Below are 20,084 nucleotides of genomic sequence, written 5' to 3' on the forward strand. Positions count from 1 at the left end.
AGACTGCTGTACTGGGACCAGTTCACACTGGTCACTGCCTGTCTCTGATGGAACGATACTTTCCATCAGCATACTGCATTAGTTTTACTGTAATGGAGTATTTCTGCTTAAGTACTGAGTATTAATACTTTTATTTTACTGCTGTTTTACCCGATAAAGTACACGAACGCTCCGTGCATTAACCGGAAACGCGGCGGTTTTTAATTATTAACCGGGTTTCAGTTGTTTCGCTCCGTTGCCTGGAGACGGAGCGACTCGCTGTTGCCATGGGGACCCGACAGAAGCAGCACGCGCAGGTCGTCTGAGGGCCGGTGAGTAAAAAACGATGAAAGAATAAAACGTTAAAGTGAGATTTAGAGACGTTGTCGCGATGTTTCAGTTTCATAAACACGGAGAAAGACGAGAAGTGGAGGTTTGAGGACTCAGTGAAGCCAGAAATTAGAGGAACGAAGTACTTTCACTCAGCTGAAGGTTTTTGTGTTTTACTTTACAACACAGAGGATTATTTTGTTCTTTTTTTTTGCATGACATTCGTTTGACAATATAGTTGAAAGAAATTAATATTATTCTGAATAAAACGTGAATAATTTGTCATAAAATCCTGTCAGACGTTTGAATTATTGTTTCGGTAAATTTTTATGCAGAAACTTCAACATTTCATGGTTCTAGCTTCACACATGTGAGGAATAAATTCAGTTATTTTAATATTTTTCTTTTATTTGCATCACTTCTGGCTCTGAATATTGTAGAAACTTGTAGATAATGTCTGGACTACGGCTATAAATTAATATTATTCTACATGCGGAGACGTAGAAGACAGATAAAATGATTCATTTTATTTTCTAAACAAAAAAGACATATATATATATATATATATGTATGTATATATATATATATATATATATATATATATATATATATATATATATATGACAGAAAATTAATCTGCAGCTATTTTGACAATAATTTTAGTCAGTTTCATGAGGGAGGATAATATTAAGTTATGTTAATATTTTTATTGTTTGAACGAGACAAGCATTGTGAAAGTGTCACTTTTGGATAAATTTAATGACTTTCTTTTACATTTATTTGATAATATTTACTTATTAGACACTTACTAGAAGTTAATATTATTCTATATAACGTTTAAGCAGACTTAAGCAAAATTAAACATTAAACTACCCAAATACAGCTGAATTTACTCATGAATTTGTCATTTTCACAATTGTTTGTCAGTTTTAATACAAAAACACCAAAGATTTCCTAATTACTGTGTCACATTATGTTAGGATTTGTTGCCTTTTTGTCATATTATTTTAATATTTTTAAGTTATCTTCATAGGTTGGACAAAAAAAAGCATCATAAATGTCACTTTGTCTGTGGGTAAATTAGATTTACAACAGTAATGAAATATCAAACAAAACCAAAAACCTATGCTTTTACATGTGTGTTATTTCTGGTAAATGTGGATTTTTGAGAGTAAAATTTCAGTCACTAATTGTTCTTTTTATTTCTGCTTGGATGCCCTAAACTGAACCCAGGATCTTTGATTTTAAAGCAGAATTTGAGTCTATTCAGCTGGAAAATGGCTTTACTAACATGAAAACATGCAGAATAATGAGGGACACTGAGTTAGTTGCAGTAATTTACTAAAGTGTAGTTGCTACGTTTTGCTTATCATCCACTTCCATCAACTTTGGCAGGATTTCTGGCTCACTCAGATGTTAAAATGGAAATTAAAACATCAACATTTTTCAGTTTTTGATTAATCTGTTGCGTGGACAGAAGTTTACTTAGATACACTACCAGTCAGAAGTTTGGACACACTTTCTCATTTAATGTTTTTTCTTTCTTTTCATGACTATTTCCATTGTAGATTCTCACTGAAGGCATCAAAACTATGAATGAACACATCTGGAATTATGTAGGAAACAAAAAAGTGTGAAATAAGTCAAAACATATTTTATATTTTAGGGTGGCATTTATCTGGGCTCTAATCTGAGCTGCTGTTAACTGGATATTTCTGAGGCTGGAGACTCGGATGAACTTCTCCTCAGCAGCAGAGGAGACTCTTGGTCTTCCTTTCCTGGGGAGGTCCTCATGGAGACAGTTTGGTCATAGAGCTGGATGCTTTTTGTGACTGCACTTGGGGATACATTGAGAGTCTTTGTAGGTTCCTGGGTAGTTCCTAGATGGTTCCTGGGTAGTTCTTCGATGGGTCTTCATAGGTTCTTGAGTTCCTTAGGATTCATTCAAAGTTTTTCCAATTTTCCGGACTAACTACCTTCAGTTCTTAAAGCAATGATAGACTGTTGTTTCTCTTAGCTGATTGGTTCTTGCCATAATATGGACTCTAACAGTTGTCAAACAGGGCTGTAAGCTGTGGACCAACCTGACTTCTGATGGTCCCAACCCCATTAAGAAGGAAGAAATTCTACAAATCAACCTTGACAAGGAACACCTGTGAAGTGAAAACCATTTCAGGTTCTACCTCATGAACCTCATCCAGAGAATACCAAGAGTGTGCAAAGCAGAAATCAAAGAATCTAAAATACAAAACATGTTTTGACTTATTTCACACTTTTTTGTTTACTACATAATTCCAGATGTGTCCATTCATAGTTTTAATGCCTTCGGTGAGAATCTACGATGGAAATAGTCATGAAAGTAAAGAAAAACCATTAAAGAAGAAGGTGTGTCTAAACTTTTGACTGAGAATGTCTGTTGGTGTCATGAAGGATTCACTGATTGACATACTCCATGTGTCTTCAGCAGCAGGATGTCTTCTCTGTCCATGAAGCCGGGTCTCCGTCACACCGTTTCTGAGTGGAGCAGCAACAACCAGCAGCTGTCGGCCGAAGCTCAACACCAACGTGGTGTTTCTGCTGCAATCCGACAGGATGGGAGGACGCTGCGCAACGAGACCAGCTCCAAGGTGTTTCACGCTCTAAAGCCGGCTTTATGTCCTTCTTTACATTTGATTAAAGCTCTGTTTGTGTCTGCAGACGGTCTGGGATGAGAGCGACTCGTCTCGGAGGCTCAGCGACCGGATGTGGGACGTTGGTCGGTGGAAGGACATGTTGGAAAGCTGTGCTCAGAAAGTGGACGAAGAGATGGAGGCTCTGACTTTGGTGATTCAGTAGAAAACCTCTGATTTTAGTGGGACAGATAGCTAAAGATCCTTCTAACTTCTAATTTCTAACCTTCTATCTGTAGCATCAAGTTTGACATGTACACAAAGAAACATTTCCAAGTGGCGCCATAATTGAATGATTTTAACGTTTCAATAGCAGCTCAGTTTGGTTAAAAAAAACCTTTGAGGCTTCTGGTTAAACTTCCCACATCTACCTGGTTGACTTCTGACCATTTTCCACCTTCAGAGATTCAGTTTACAAAAACGTCTACATGGGACTGCAGACTGGAAATGGATTCTATTACCTTCTATTATGAGAAATCAGCTTGTGTCTGGTGTTCACACTGGTTTCTGACTAGTTTCTGTCTGGTTACAAACTGGTTTCTAAACTGGTTTCTGACTGGTTTCTGGCTGGTTACAAACTGGTTTCTAAACTGGTTTCTGACTGGTTTCTGGCTGGTAACAGACTGGTTTCTGGCTGGTAACAGATTGGTGGGATTGCATCATTAAAAGAGTGAGACAGCTGTTTGAGTTTATCTGGTCGTCTTGCTCAGCTCTAACTTCAGTCCTGGTGTGTCTTGGTTCAGTCCAAACAGCAGACTGAACAGAACCTGGCCGCCACCGCCGTTCCTCTGGATGTGTCCACCGAGTGTCTGACGCTGAGGGACGGGCGGCGAGGCTTCGAGCTGGTAGTGGATCCGGTGGACGAGCAGCTGAAGAAGGAGGTGGAGCTGATAGAAAGAGTTCAGCAGGTCCTGCAGCAGAACGTGGACAAAGCCTTCGAGCAGCTGTGGTGAGACTCAGACCGACTGCTTCTCTGTTCGCTTCTTGAACGTGAGCCTCTGACTGTCGGGTTTTGTTTCTAAGTGTTCTGCAGGAAGCTCGACACCAGCTGACTTCGGACCTCCAGAACAAGATGGACACTCTGGACGTCGACATGTCCTGTCTGTCGCTCACCATAAAATCTCCTCACATCTCCCTGAAGACAAACCCAACTCGCATCCTGTCAGGGTAACGCTGGAGCAGGAAATAAAACCTTTAATGTCTGGATTATTCCATAAAAATACAAAGAAACCTCCTCAGAATCAGCCGATCTCTCATCGGAACTATATTTATTATAGTTCATGAAGTCAGGCACAGTTCTATCTTCATACTGTGAATGTCTCCAGGTCCTTGAAGTCCAGAGAGGTGGATCCAGATTTGAAAAACACATCTTCTGGCAAAAACTGAAAATAAAATACCTATAAAAGCTGGAGAATTAACCACAGAAAGAGACCAAATCCCCCCAGTAAGGACAAAAAATACCACAAAGAAACACAAAATCAGCACAAAAAGAGAAAAAATATACCACAAAAAGACACAAAATCTCCACTGAAAGATGCAGCATTACCAAAAATCACCACAAAAAGTCCAAAACTACCACAAAATGACCCCAAATCACCACAGAAATAGGTGAACCACAGAAAGACACAAAATCTCCACTACAAGAAGCAAAATTACCCCAAAGAATCATCTGGTTCTTCATCTCCAGTATATCAATGATCAGAGTTCTACCTTCATACTGGGAATGTTTACAGAGTTCCAGGTCCTTGAAGTTCATAGAGGTGGGTCCAGATTCATCACTTTTGAAAACGACCCTGAAAGGTTCAAATATGCCAGCAAAAACACCCAAAATCACCACAAAAAAGTACCAAAATTACCAAAAAAGTACCAAATTACCACAAAAAGCACCAAAATTACCACAGAACAGATGAAATTGCAACAAAAACTCAAATTTAGATCAAAAAACATGGAAAATAACCATAAAAATGGCCAAAATTACCACAAAGACACAAAATCACCTCAAGAAGAGCCAAAACTACCCTGAAAGATTCAAATCAAATATGCCAGCAAAAACACCCAAAATCACCACAAAAAAGTACCAAAATTACCATAAAACAGGTGAAATGGTGACAAAAACTCAAATTCGGCACAAAAAACTTGCAAAATTACCTCACCTGGTGATTTTCCATGTTTTTGCTGCCATATTTGAATGTTCCAGGGTAATTTTGACTCTTTATAGGATAATTTTCTGTGTTCTTATGTCAAATTTGAATTTTTGCCATAATTTCACCTGTTTTGTGGTAATTTTGCTGGTTGATTTTGTTACTTTTTGTGGTGATTTTGGGTGTTTTCTGGGCGTATTTGAACCTTTCAGAGTACTTTTGGCTCTCGTTAGGGTGTTTTTGTGTCTTTTTGTGGCAATTTTGATACTTTTTGTGGTTATTTTCCATGTTTTTTGTTCGACATTTCAATTTTTGTTTCAATTTCACCTGTTTGTTTGTAGTTTTAGTCCTTTTTGTGGTAAATTTGATCATTTTTGTGGTGATTTTTCATGTTTTTGCTGGCATATTTGAACATTTCAGTGTAAATCTGGCTCTTTTTGTGGTTACTTTGCAAATGTTTTATGTTGAATTTGAGTTTTGTCGTAATTTCGGTGCTTTTTGTGGTAATTTTGGTACTTTTTTGTGGTGATTTTGGGTCTTTTTGTGTCGATTTTGTATTTCTCTGTGGTAATTTTCTCCCTTTCGTAGCAATTTGGTCTCTTCTTGTGGTTAATTTCTTGATTTTTGTGGTAATTTTCCAGCTTTTTAGTTATTTTAGTGTCAGTTTTTCCCAGAACTCAGATGTTGCCTGACATTGATGAAGTTCTGAGGCTCAGAAATGATGGAAAAAGTCCATTAAAAAGTGATAAATCTGGACCCACCTCTATGGATTTCAAGGACCTGGAACTCTGGAAATATTCCCAGTATGAAGGTAGAACTCTGATCACGAATAAAGTTACTGGAGATGAAGAACCACAGTCTGAGCTGTTCTTGCTGCAGGTCTTCCAGCCCTCAGGAGTGGCTCCAGTTCAGCCAGTATAACGTGTCCAGAGCCCATGAAGCCATGCAGGTTTCCCAGCAGATGAGGGAGGACATAAGCCTGACCAGAGCCCAGGTAGGACTGAAGCAAAGAAAGACAGAGGACCGATGTATTTGTGGCAGAAATATAGTGAACAGTTTGTATTTTTAGCTGCAGAATGAGTTGGAGACTCAACGCAGAGCTACAGAGTTTTCTCTCCGTAAACGGAATCACCAGGAAGAGCAGGCCAGAGACGAGCTGGAGTGGCAGATAAGAACCGTAAGACGCCCAATATCTTCTGATATCTCACATTTACACTACTGTAGAGCAACTTTAACTGATATAGAGCAACTTTAACTCATTTTAGAGCAACTTTAATTCATCTATAACAACAGCTGATACACACCAGGGCTGGAAGACGTTTTATTCCAACCAGTTTTTGTATCATGTTTGTAGTTCAGAGGTGGACTCCAAGTCTTTCTGACTGTTCCTGTCTCTCTGCAGACTGAAAATGAAATGTCAGAGATGGAGAACGATATCAGCGGTTTGGATGCAGATCTGCAGGTGAAGACGGCCAACCTGAAACTGGCTCACACCAGACTGGAGACCAGAACCACCAGACCTGGGATGGACCTGTGCAGGGACGAAGTTCGTACAAAGGCCATGACGGAGCATTTAGAAGATGCTAGTGGTGATTTGACAGAAACTATTAAAGGCTTCTTCGGTTGGGTTGCAGGTGCAGTTGGGCCTCGTGGCTGAAGTCCAGCAGCTGGAAGCTACGATCACGGCTCTGAAGCAGAAGATCTCCGAGGCTCAGTGAGTCGCTTTTAGTTCTACCATGATCAGGAACAAACTCAGTGTTTCTGTTTCTGTTGCCTGGATAAAGAAATGAAACTGAAACACCATATTCAGCATCAAAGCATGTTTAGATATTAAAGATTCAGTGAAGTCTATAAAAGCATTCCTCATCTGTTGCTTTTCAACATTGAATCATCATCATTTTTTGTTGAGAAGAATTTAAACATCCCCACATCATGATGCTGCCACCACCATGCTTCATGTCATGATGCTGCCACCTCCATGCTTCACATCATGATGCTGCCACCTCCATGCTTCACATCATGATGCTGCCACCACCATGCTTCACATCATGATGCTGCCACCACCATGCTTCACATCATGATGCTGCCACCTCCATGCTTCACATCATGATGCTGCCACCACCATGCTTCACATCATGATGCTGCCACCACCATGCTTCATGTCATGATGCTGCCACCACCATGCTTCACATCATGATGCTGCCACCACCGTGCTTCACATCATGATGCTGCCACCTCCATGCTTCACATCATGATGCTGCCACCACCATGCTTCACATCATGATGCTGCCACCACCATGCTTCACATCATGATGCTGCCACCTCCATGCTTCACATCATAATGCTGCCACCACCGTGCTTCACATCATGATACTGCCACCACCGTGCTTCACATCATGATGCTGCCACCTCCATGCTTCACATCATGATGCTGCCACCACCATGCTTCACATCATGATGCTGCCACCACCATGCTTCACATCATGATGCTGCCACCTCCATGCTTCACGTCATGATGCTGCCACCACCGTGCTTCACATCATGATGCTGCCACCACCGTGCTTCACATCATGATGCTGCCACCACCGTGCTTCACATCATGATGCTGCCACCACCGTGCTTCACATCATGATGCTGCCACCACCGTGCTTCACGTCATGATACTGCCACCACCATGCTTCACATCATGATGCTGCCACCACCATGCTTTACAGTGGGGATGGCGTGTTTGTGATGATGTTCATTGTTTGGTGTCCATCAATCATATCATCTAGTCTGATGACCAAAAACCTCCATCCTGGTCTCCTCAGACCAAAGAACCTTCTTCCAGGTGACTTCAGAGTCTCCACGTGTTCTGGTGAACTCTAGTCCAGATTTAATTTGTATTTAATTTTCTCTTTGTCTCCATTTAGTTTTGACTGGTGAAGAACAGAGTATAGTTGTTGGATGAACAGTCTCTAACATCTCAGCTGCTGAAGCTGGAACTCCTTCAGAGGAGTCATATGTGTCTTGGTGGCCTCCCTCGCTAGTCTCTATAATCTACTTTCTCTGTAATTGAGTGACTTCTAGCACCACTTGAGTCACTTTAAAGCGGTAAATACTTATACGATCACAAGCCGAATTAAATTGACCATAATTCAGTGTCTAAAAGGATGAGTGCTTTTAATGGGTTCTGTAAATCCAAGGTGTGGGCCAACAGATCTGATAGTCAGTGTGTGTTTTGAAAACCAGACAGAACAGAAACTTGTCTGAAACTAGATTCTCTCGTCTCTCAGGAGCTCTCTGCAGAAGATGAAGCTCCATCATTCCCGGATGCTGCAGGATCTTTCCAGAAAACAAGAAGCTTTGTCTCTGGAGCAGCGAAGCCTGAACACCCGAAACCGACTTGCCTCCGCCTCCAGCGCCGATAAAACTCCGGCTCTGGTGGTTCCCCTCATGAACTCAAGTGGAAGAAGCAACTTAAAGCTGCTGGCTCAGTAAGAAGATCATGTTTCTGGATCAGACTCATTGCTTTTTAGCCCAGAAATAATGAGTCGGCATGATCGCAAAATGCAGCAAAACTTTCCTTAATTTTAATCATTATTCCAACTAAATCGATCATGTTTTTCCTGTTTCAGGGACCTTTCTGTGATGATTAACTTGCATTTATCTGTGCTGTGTTGAGTGATCTATCTTATGTGTCTCTTTAATCCTTACAGCAAAGTGTTGTCTGTAAAGTGTGAATTTAAACAGCCGTTACACTGAATTAAACGTCTACTGGTGATGCTAAACGTGGCCTCTGCACATGTTGTTCCCAAATTTCACATGTGAAAGCGTTCACGTTCGTGCCAGCTGATGACTTCTATCGACCTTTAACAGCTGTTTGTCTTGGTCGTGTTGTTTGATCAACTGACGCCGCTCCGAGCATAAATGCAGCGTTAATGACGTGAACTTTGACTCTGGTTCAGATAAAAATAAAAAAAGTCTGCCAAACAGGGTCCCTGACATGATAAATACTATAAATCCCAAATGACGTCTGCAGATGGACATGTTTTTACTGAGGATCTGCAGTCGATGAGCTCAGATGTTTTCAAGAAATGTTTGGTGAAAATTTACAAAGAGAGTGACATCTTCTCTGATAATTCTGCAGTAAATCACAGAATAATAAACTCTAATGATTTAAGAGAAAGCAGCCGAGCAGCAAATCAGCAGCACAGAGTTTCCAGGACAGAAGTTAGATCTGCAGATGTGAGGCCAAATTATCCAAATACCTTCATTTTTAATTTAAATAATAAAGTAGATGCACCTTTGGCTGCAATTACAGAAGCATCCGCACATCATGATGTGAAGCACGGTGGTGGCAGCATCATAATATTAAGCACGGTGGTGGCAGCATCATAATATTAAGCACGGTGGAGGCAGCATCATGATGTGAAGCACGGTGGTGGGAGCATCATGATGTGAAGCATGGTGGTGGCAGCATCATGATGTGAAGCATGGAGTTGGCAGCATCATAATATTAAGCACGGTGGAGGCAGCATCATGATGTGAAGCACGGTGGTGGCAGCATCATGATGTGAAGCATGGAGGTGGCAGCATCATGATGTGAAGCACGGTGGTGGCAGCATCATAATATTAAGCACGGTGAAGGCAGCATCATGATGTGAAGCACGGTGGTGGCAGCATCATGATGTGAAGCACGGTGGTGGCAGCATCATGATGTGAAGCATGGAGTTGGCAGCATCATAATATTAAGCATGGTGGAGGCAGCATCATGATGTGAAGCATGGAGTTGGCAGCATCATAATATTAAGCATGGTGGAGGCAGCATCATGATGTGAAGCACGGTGGTGGCAGCATCATAATATTAAGCACGGTGGTGGCAGCATCATGATGTGAAGCACAGTGGTGGCAGCATCATGATGTGAAACATGGTGGTGGCAGCATCATGATGTGAAGCATGGTGGTGGCAGCATCATGATGGGAAGCATGGAGGTGGCAGCATCATGAATTTTTCCATATTGACCAAGCAGAAAATTCCTGTTAAAATATTATTGTAATGATATTTGCCTTCATTTAAACAAAAATGATCAAGAATTGAAAAATTAGTTTGCTTAGTTTTGCTACAGCTTTTTTTTTTTTTTTAAAGTCAGTTTACAGTTTGGTAGATAAAATCAGAATTACTCCTTTTACAACATGTGACTATAAACATGACATGGATGGTAAATTTTTTTAAGAATAATATTCAGGTATTTTACAGATCTTTTTCTGTTTTGTTAAATTATAGACAATATCTAGTACATTTTTAAAGCATTAATTGACAAGGTAGAAGAAAACTCTACATAATGCCAACAATCTTGTCCATAACATTCATGAATTTACTGTATTTAAATCCACTAAACTTTAAACTTTACATATATTTGCTATTATTTTCCTGTTTTTAGAGTTTTAACGCTACAATATTCCAGTGTTTTGAATATTTTTTTCTGTTGTCCTTTGCAATTTGGCACAATCGGTTTTGGTCTGTCTGTCTGTCTGTCTGTCTATCTGTTAAAACAGACCAATGGATTTGGATGAAATTTTCAGGGAAGGTCAGAAATGACACAAGAACCAAGTGATTAGATTCTGGCAGTGATGCAGCTTATAGTCTGGATCCACGGATTTATTAAAGATTTCTGTATCATTGCCAGATAGCGGCACAGCGTCACTGTAACCATGACAACCAGTGAACCCTACATCAGCTGCCTGCTGATGATCACATGATTGTGATCCTACTACAAATCCACCACTGAGGACTTATCAGGACTTATCCATCAGAAATGATCCAAGGAACAACTGATTAAATTGTGGGGGTGTTTCTGAGTCCCATCAATTCCTGCCGCCCGCTACATATTTAGGTCACGTGATCCAGTATCTGTACATAATTTACACATGCAGAACACACACCTGTGCTCAGAGCAAGGTCATTTAGTTTGTGAGTTCATCTATATTAAATGGACACATTCTATGTTGCTGTGATTTCTTATCATCAATAACTAATAAACAAATGCTGCATTTCTGACATATGGGGGAATGAGCAGCCTTGGAGGAGGACTGAGCTCTGAGGGCTTTTCAAGTTTCACATATTTTTATTATTTTTACAGTGCATGTTTTGATCTGTTTCTCAGAAAATCGTTTCACACTGTCATTCATTCTGCTCCAATAAAATGCCTCTGCAACGAGGCGGTGATTTTCTGCTCCATTTCCACGCTGAGCAACACGCCCACCCAGCAGAGGAACTAATCCTCCATCATAAAACTCTTCCCGGCCCGTCCTGTCAGCGTTTTATGGCTTTACTGCCAACCCTCCTCTGGTTCAGGCGGCAGAGGGACGACCAGTGCTTCCTGACTGCCTCAATTATTCTGAATCATTTCACTGAAGGGCCCAGATGCTACCTGTCCGCTGCCCTCCACTCAGAGGGCAATTAAGGCGGTCTGGAGCCGGTAAATACCCCCCTGCTTCTGCATGAGCGGCTTCGTCTCCTTATCTGCTCCTCATGATGTTGTCGGCGCCTCGCCTCCTTCGTGCCCCTCCAGCCTCTGCCTCTTTTACTGTTGTTGCCCTCAGAGGTGGTTAGTGGGCTGGTGATGGAGGGAGGACGTCGGCTCTGCAGCGCTGCAGACGGACCTGAGGGGGATCTGGTGCTTTTAAAGATGCTGTTGGGGTTAGTTGGTGTTTAGTGTGACTTCAGAGATGCGTCTGACTCTGAAGAATGGCTTTGCTCTCGCCGTCTACAGCTTCACCTTCCTGCTCGGCCTCCCCGCCAACCTGCTGGTCCTCTTCGTCTACATCCGTAAAGCTCGTAAGCGAGGTGCGACACCCAACGTGGTGTACGCCCTCAACCTGTGCCTGGCCAACCTGGCGCTGGTGGCCTGGCTGCCCGTCAAGGCACTGGAGACGCTGCTGCAGGACTGGATGCTGCCGGCGCCGGTCTGTCCGGTCTACAGCTTCTTCCTGTACTCGTCGCTGTATGGCAGCTGCCTCTTCATCGCTGTGGTGACGGTCGGACGCTACCTCAGCATCGCCTTCCCCATCGCCTACAAGCAGTACCGCCGTGCTCGCTTCTCCTGCCTCATTAGCGCCGCCCTGTGGGCCCTGGTTCTGTTCCACCTCAGCATCAGCCTGGTGGCCGAGGGTGGCGCCTACTTCGTCTCCTCCAACGAAGACTCGTCGGCGTGCTACGACCACCTGAACATGTCGCAGCTGGCCGTGCTGCTGCCGCTGCGCCTGGAGATGGCCGTGGTCCTGTTCCTGCTGCCGCTGGCAGTGACGTCGTTCTGCACGCTGCGCTGCGTCATGCTGGTGTGGCGCTCCAACCTGCGACCCGCAGGGAAGCGTAGGGTCCTGGCGGTGGCGCTGTCCACCCTGGTGGTGTTCGTGGTCTGCTACGCCCCCTACAACGCCTCGCATGTGGTGGGCTTCGTGCTGCAGACCAACGTGGAGTGGAGGACGACCGCCATGCTGACCAGCCTCTGCAACGTCTTCCTGGAACCCGTCGTCATGATGATGCTGTCGCCGGCCGTGTCCAGAGGCATCCTGGGAAAAATCTGTGGGCGGCAGAGTCAGTTCAGGCGGAGCGACTGCGGTCGACTCCGATGGAAACCAACCAATGGAGCGCCGAGCTTCAGGGCGCCGACGTTATTGGAGAAGAACCAGGCGGTGATGGAGGAGACCGGAGTCAGTCATGGACAGAAAGAAACCCCAGCAGAGAGGTACGCTGTAGGAAAACGGCAAAAAACAGACAATCTGGCAGCAAGGTGGAAGAAAAAAGCATTAAAAACTGGAACAATGTGAAAACAACAGCAAATATCAGTAAAGTAGCGATGCTTTTAGTGGATTTAAAGACCGTAAAACTCTCATTTTATGGTCAAAGAATGAATGAAAATCTGTAAAACTACAGATTTTTAGCGGTCAAGGTTACTTCATTTAACCCTCGTGTCGTCCTGCGGGTCAAAATTGACTCGATTTAAAGTTTGAAAATGTGGGAACAAACTATATATTTTCACAGTGAAACTTCTGATGTCCACATTTTCAACATTTTTGGGAAATCTTTGAACATTTTTTGGTGGAAAAAAATAAATGTGAAAAATGTTTCTTAAGAACATTCACAAAAAAAATCAACCAAAATCCAGTGAATTTTGCTGGATTTTGGTTGATTTTTATGTGAATGTTCTTAAGAAAATATTAGAAGTTTTACTGATCACACACACATGCACTAAATATCAAAATATTTGGCTGCAAGACTAAAATATGCATCAATCTCATATAATGTTGACACCTCTTCTGTGGAGTTAAACAATGAGAATAAATGCAGACAAAAAAAAGTTTTAATCATATATGTATGTAATCATTTTAGATATTTTTTAGGAATTTTTTGGGAGATTTTTAATCATTTTTTGAAAATATTTAAAAGAATTTTCTTACCAAATTTGGGGGATTTTTTAAAAAAAAACTTTTAAGGAATTCTTGGAATTTTCTTCCTGAAAGTTTTGCAAATTTTCAGAAATTTGGGGATTTTTTTTTGCTGGATTTTTGTATTTTTTTCAGACAAGGAAACAACATTTGTTGTGCCTTGAAATGAGGACAACAGGAGGGTTAAACCTGTGGGTGGATTTGTTTGCAGATTAAAATGACTGCATTCGGACTATTAAAAAAACGCACATTGAACCTGACAAACAAGTGTTCAGTGTTCCAACATTCACCAATAAAGCAGCAAGGACAAATAACAAGATAAAATAAATAAGATCAAAATAAATAAATACAAAACACAATAAAGCAGAAAAAACACAGGGAAATAAAAGCAATCTCTGGGATAAAGATATGAAGTTTAAAAGTAACAACAATAAATAAAGCAAAGAAATAAGATAAATAAAGACACTGTGACATTATCTACAGCTGGATCCTGTTTTTACTGTCAGCATCTACGACTTTACTGGTTGTTTTCTGTAATTATCAAACTAATCTATAAAATAACAGACTTTTTTAAAATGCGCTTTTCAGTCCTTAATAAACACAATTTTGACTTTTTTTCTTTAACCCTGAGATGCATCAGTGGGTCGTTTTCTTCTTCAGTATCTTTGTAATGAAAAGTTTCTATCATTTTCCAGTTATTCCTCAGAAAACGTTTCTGATATCATTCCATTTAAATGTTTAAAATTACCTTTTATACTTCTAAAGAAACTGTAATATTTGTATTACTACCCTAAGCTCTTTATCACTGATGAAATCGTACTAGAGGTGATGCAAACTTGGAGGAAAATAGTGAAAAATGTCAACAAAATGGATGTTTTTCATTCTTCTACTGCTCTTCTGTTTAATATTCTTCTTTCTCAATCATCAAAATCTGTTATAAAGTGAAAAATAAACATATTTCAAACATGAAGTCATTCAAAAATACAATACAAGCATTAATGCAAATTATTATTCTGAACCAAAATGACAAAAAATGTCATAAAAACACACCGATCGTTATTTGGGTCAGTTTTTTTGCCGATATAAATGCTTCGAATACAGTAAAAGTACCTCTAAAATTGTTCAAAATTGTTTGAAACTTGTGAAGAAACTCAATACTTTTCTAAAATAACTTCAAACGTGTCCAACATGATATAAAACTGTCCGAATTGACTAAAAATCTGACTGAAGTACCGAAAAAAGTCCAAAAATGACTTTAAATGTACTAAAAAATGGCACGAAATGAGTTTAATATGAGATTTTTATTGAGTCTCTTCCGACAGTTATTCAATTTGAATCATGTGTTCACTCGTTGGAGAGTTTTACATCATTTGAACAGATTTTTGATGTCTTTTTACATTTTCTGTCTGTGATTTTACTAAATATTATCAGGAGCTGAACAATAACAGGGAAAATCTGTCAAATATTTATCAGTCCATTAAACATACATTCAATTTCTTTCAAATAACAGTGAATATCTGTAAAATATTGACATTTTTCTGCTTCAAATACATGTTAAATAGTGTAATTTTACAGTCACATAGTACAAGAATGGATTATTATTGTTGTGGGCTGTTTTTTTCAGGGTTAACATGTAAATTAATTCTATTTTTTAGTGATTTGACTTGTTAATATCCATAATTTGACATTTTTACAGCTGTACTGTCCCCTTTTATTAATAAAGTAAATAAGTTTTGAAGCTGGTTGTCGTGTTTTTATCAACCAAAATCCAGTGAAATTCACTGGATTTTGGTTGATTTTTATGTGAATGTTCTTAAAGAAAATATTAGAAGTTTTACTGATATATATGGAATCACTTTAGATATTTTTAGGATTTCTTTTTAAGACTTTTACTCATTTTTTGAAAATATTTACAAGAATTTTCTCGCCAAATTTGGGGGATTTTTTTTTTTTTTTTTTAAATAAAACTTTTAAAGGAAACTTTTAAGGAATTATTGGAATTTTCTTCCTGAAGGTTTTGCAAATTTTCTGAAAATTGAGGAATTTTTTTGCTGAATTTTTGGATTTTTTTCAGACAAGGGAACAATATTTTTGGTGCCTGGAAGGTTAAGGGTCCCATCAGCTCACTGGCCATTATTCCAGCCTAAAACATCACATCTTGTTGGGACGCAGCTCCATCCATCTGGACCATCCAGTGTAGCGCAGCATTCATCAGTCATTAAAACGGTTTGAAAACTGGTCTTCATGTATTTCAGAACTCCAGTGGTTGAAATACTGCAAGCCTCTGAAGGATCCTGCATCAGAAGAACCAGCAGCTTCTAACATCTGTTTGCTGCTCAGCAGTGGCTTTTTAACAGCTGCTGTCTGAATACGATGCATTTGCTTGACAAATCTTCCTCGGTACACTTTAATCTGAACCAACCCGTCTGTGCTCTGCATCACATGGATCTGTTCACAGTACGATGATCTCTCTTAAGTTTTGGTGAAATTTCCAGTGTTTTCAGACCTCTGGCGTCTGCAGAAAGGTCTTTCTTTCTCCACATGTTGCATGAAACCTGTGACTTCCTTAATGTGGAACAACCTCATTAAGTTGTTTCCCTTTAATTAGACTCTCCAAACAAATTAATGATCAAACCCATCTGAAATGTTTCACTGAAATCCTACCTGCATAATAACTTGGAACAGTGTATTTTTCAGTCGGTTTGAAGGTTTTATTGCAGAGATTTTCCTTTAAATACATATAAAACACGACCTCTTTATTTGATAAATTAACTAAACATGACAATATGAAGCCTAACAACAGGCTTTAGGCAGCTTCACTCCAATAAATTCTCATTATATGTTCATTTTCAATGTTTAAAAGTGTTAAATTGATTTAAATTTTTTTTTTTTTTTTTTTTTAAAGACGTTGCAGCTACACAGTCTGTAGATTTGGGTTGATTCTGGTGTTTATCTGTGAACTTTTCTCCTTTTAAACCAACTCTGCTGGCTTCTTTTATTCCCAGTAAAACCAGTAAATATCCTGCACCGCCTCTGAAAGCTCACTGACCTGATTAAAGCTCAGCTCCAGCTCCAAATGATGTAAATCAACAGCAAGAGCTCGTAAAAGTGGAGTTTAAATCATCAAAGTGGGTCACGATGCAGATTTACTATAGAAAAAACAGGAACCATGAGTTTGTTTTTCACCCAGAAAATGCCCTGTTTTGTAGTAAATGTCTTATTCCTGCTTTCATGGAGACTTTTCTTTCTGTTTTTGAGTTTTAAACCAAACAGAGAATCCTCCAGATGGTCGGTTTGGTGATAAATGGCTCCATCTGGTGTCTCTCTGGATGAAACACTTTAAATAAACTTTGAGGGTGAACTGACGTCTCTTTCAAACTGGTTCAACTTTCTAGAAGAGTCTTTTTGAACGTCGACTGGTTGGATCCTGAAATGTTTGTTCTTGTCTACAGTAAAACGTGGTGTTTAAAGGCGTGTCGTTGTTGTTTAATGAATATTTCTGATACTTCCTGATGCTCGGTCAGCTACGTCACTGAGGTTCTCTAGTCGCTGGATGAAGGAGAAACGTGGAGCTGATGATGAATCGACAGAAACTTCAGCCTTTACAAGTTTACTGAGATATGATCAGATTCACTTACAGATTTTTTTCTCTGTTTTAAGATTTGAGGTGATAATCTGGAGTCTGTATTAGATTTAAAGGTGGTTTCTATTTCATAAGTGACATTTCAATGTTTTTTATCCATAAATCCATTATTTATACACTGATTAGCGCAGGGGGGCGGAGTCTATCACAGGTTCACCTGGACAGGTAACAGTCCATCACAGGGCTATCACACTCACATTCACACCTACTGATAATTTAGAATCACCAGTTATTAACCTCAGCATGTTTGTGGACTGTGAGAGGAACCTGGAGAACCTGGAGAACCCAGCAGGAGAACATGGAGACTCCATGCAGAAAGATCCCAGAACCAGAACCAGAACTGTGGGTCTTCTAGCTCTGAGGCAACTGTATTTAGATGACTAAAAAAACATATTATTTAACAAAGTTTATTTTTCTAATTTATTGATTATTGATTTATTAAGTATTTTAACTCATATTTTACCATTTTTTTTCACATTTTGTTAAATGACAGATAAAAACTTTTAAGATCACAGAATAAATGTTGACTATAACAAAAACTGCAGAAAAATTCCACAGTAAAAAAAAGTGGATTTTTAGTCATTTATTCTTTGACAGTGTGTGACTATAAAATTATTCTGTTTAAATCAGATAAAACATCCATAAAAAAACATTTTTTGTTTCTTTGCTTTTTGTTTTTAGTTTTATAGAACAGGACTTTAAACATCTCCTGACTGTGCAGAGCTTCAGGTTCATGTTCCATCTCTGCAGCATCTTTAAGCTCAGATAAAAACACAGTAAAACTAAAACGTCTGGTCTTCATGTGTCTTTAAAGTCCAGCTCCACGGATCAGAGAGATAAATCACAGGTTTGTTGTTCAGTTTATTTGTTCAGATGCTGTAAAAAGTGGGACGGACGGACGGACGGACGGACGGACAGACGGAAGAGATAAAACAGACGGAAACCTTGTGTTCTGACGTTAACCTGAGACCTGCTGCAGGTGTGAACAGGTGAGTTAACCCACTCTGACACAAACCTTAATGTAAACCTGGAAACAACCACAGAGTCTGACTAGAAGTTCTTTTCTGCTCTTACTTTATTTTGCACTAAAGATCTGGGATTTGTTTGAGCTGTAATTTTCCACTCAGCTGGACTGAATGGACTCGTCTTGTTTGACCAAATCAATCTGCAGCTGCTAGAAATCTGCTTTCAGCCGCTCAGTGAGAAGCTCTGAGGTCTGGAATCAGGTCTGGACTGAAGCTTTCTGAGGATTCAGAGCGCTGAGAGTTCATTTTAACCCTCCTGTTGTCCTCATTTACCGGCACCAAGAAATATTGTTTCCTTGTCTGAAAAAAGTCCAAAAATTCAGCAAAAAAATTCCCCAAATTTCTGAAAATTTGCAAAACCTTCAGGAAGAAAATTCCAATAATTCCTTTAAAGTTTCCCTTAAAAGTTTTATTTTTAAAAAAATCCCCCAAATTTGGCAAGAAATTCTTGTAAATATTGTCAAAAAATTAGTAAAAATCTTCCAAAAAAATCCTAAAAATATCTAAAGTGATTCCATATATATCAGTAAAATTTCTAATATTTTCTTTAAGAACATTCACAAAAAAATCAACCAAAATCCAGTGAAATTCACTGGATTTTGGTTGATGTTTATGTGAATGTTCTTAAGAAACATTTTTAACATTTCTTTTTTTCCACCAAAAAATGTTCAAAAATTTCCCAAAAATGTTGAAAATGTGGACATCAGAAGTTTCACTGTGAAAATATATTTTTTTTCACATTTTCAAACTTTAAAACGGATCAGTTTTGACCCGCAGGACGACACGAGGGTTAAACTCATTTGCAAATAAAACTAGGATCAGATCAACCCTGCAGTACAAAAATGCAGTAATCAAAAAGTACAAATAATCAGGAAACATACATTAATACTGTTGATATTCCATAGATTATTCTATAGCCACAAAAAACATATACAGAGTTTTCTAAATGTGTAAAATATTTATGATGCATGAAGGAAAATGTGTTTTCAGAAGGTGTTTTTTCTGTTAAGTTCACTTATTTTTAAGACTCAAACCAAAATAATTTGGCTGTATTTCGAGAATTTCATGTATTTTCATACTTCAGAGTTTTTGTAATTTCACCTCCTAAAAGACAATTAACTTTGGAAATCATTTTAAAAGACCCAAAACTAAATTCTGTTGAATATTTTTGGCAGATTTTTTTTAACTTTCGGGATTTCACAGCTGGATTGTTTTTGTCATTTCTTACCTGTGAAACCATTATAAAGGTTCAGTATCTCCAGAAATAAAACTAAAACAAACATGGCTGGCATAGTGTCTCCATAAAGTTCCTGTAAGTGTATATATACATGGATGGATCCATATTTCTACTAAAATACAGTCTTTGGTCCACATTTCACCAACTTTTGAGGCTCTAACATCAGTAGAATCTGATGTGAGGAAAGTTTGACTAGACAAGGTTCCAGTTTTTAGATATTTAAACTAAATGTTGATGTGGACTCATTGGTAGGAACCAGAACCTGGTGTTCATAGAGGTCTAGATGTTCATAGAGGTCTAGATGTTCATAGAGGTCTAGATGTTCATAGAGGTCTAGATGTTGGCATTATATATGCAGAGTTATATTGTTGGTTACTGTAAGTGTATATATGTAGATTGATCCATATTTCTACTTAAATACAGTCTTCAGTCCATATTTCACCAACTTTTGAGGTTTGATATTTAGTCAAGATGTTGATGTGGACTCATTTTTGGGAGATAAAAACTGGGCAGCAACTTATTTCCTGAACCCTGTTATGGAGCTTTTTGCATTTTCCTTAAAGAGTCGCTCTCATTACACAATAAAATGCATGTTTTTTTTCCTCCTCCGCTGGTGAACTTCTTCAGAAG

At 39.3% G+C, this 20,084-nt stretch overlaps 2 protein-coding genes across 3 annotated transcripts; both read left to right on the forward strand.

The window, feature by feature from the left end:
- Window positions 1-156: 156 nt before the first annotated feature.
- On the forward strand, window positions 157-9,437 carry tekt2 (tektin 2 (testicular)). 2 transcript variants are annotated; one of them, XM_023262597.3, is made up of 10 exons: window positions 157-311; window positions 2,774-2,936; window positions 3,007-3,132; window positions 3,722-3,927; window positions 4,002-4,145; window positions 5,999-6,113; window positions 6,189-6,296; window positions 6,522-6,665; window positions 6,754-6,833; window positions 8,395-9,437. In XM_023262597.3, exons 2-10 carry the CDS (start codon window positions 2,781-2,783, stop codon window positions 8,597-8,599), a joined length of 1,284 nt encoding a protein of 427 aa, XP_023118365.1. In that variant the 5' UTR covers window positions 157-311; window positions 2,774-2,780; the 3' UTR covers window positions 8,600-9,437. The 2 variants fall into 2 exon arrangements, with proteins under 2 accessions (XP_023118365.1, XP_035800507.1); XM_035944614.2 differs by having other exon boundaries at window positions 165-311; window positions 2,777-2,936.
- Window positions 9,438-10,094: 657 nt separating this feature from the next.
- si:dkey-211g8.9 (free fatty acid receptor 3) lies at window positions 10,095-15,251 on the forward strand. Its single transcript, XM_055018113.1, has one exon. The coding sequence runs from the start codon at window positions 11,831-11,833 to the stop codon at window positions 12,929-12,931; it is 1,101 nt and encodes a 366-aa protein (XP_054874088.1). The 5' UTR covers window positions 10,095-11,830; the 3' UTR covers window positions 12,932-15,251.
- Window positions 15,252-20,084: the final 4,833 nt, after the last annotated feature.

This window comes from Amphiprion ocellaris, chromosome 15 (genome assembly GCF_022539595.1).
Source record: "Amphiprion ocellaris isolate individual 3 ecotype Okinawa chromosome 15, ASM2253959v1, whole genome shotgun sequence".
Classification (NCBI taxonomy): domain Eukaryota; kingdom Metazoa; phylum Chordata; class Actinopteri; family Pomacentridae; genus Amphiprion; species Amphiprion ocellaris.

Bases quoted from the DNA above. Each gene is read 5' to 3' on its own strand.
- si:dkey-211g8.9 (XM_055018113.1), top strand. From the start codon at position 11,831: ATGCGTCTGACTCTGAAGAATGGCTTTGCTCTCGCCGTCTACAGCTTC.
- tekt2 (XM_023262597.3), top strand. From the start codon at position 2,781: ATGTCTTCTCTGTCCATGAAGCCGGGTCTCCGTCACACCGTTTCTGAG. The intron at 4,146-5,998 runs GTAACGCTGGAG...TTCTTGCTGCAG, and splicing joins CCAACTCGCATCCTGTCAGG to GTCTTCCAGCCCTCAGGAGT. The intron at 6,666-6,753 runs GTTCGTACAAAG...GTTGGGTTGCAG, and splicing joins TGGACCTGTGCAGGGACGAA to GTGCAGTTGGGCCTCGTGGC.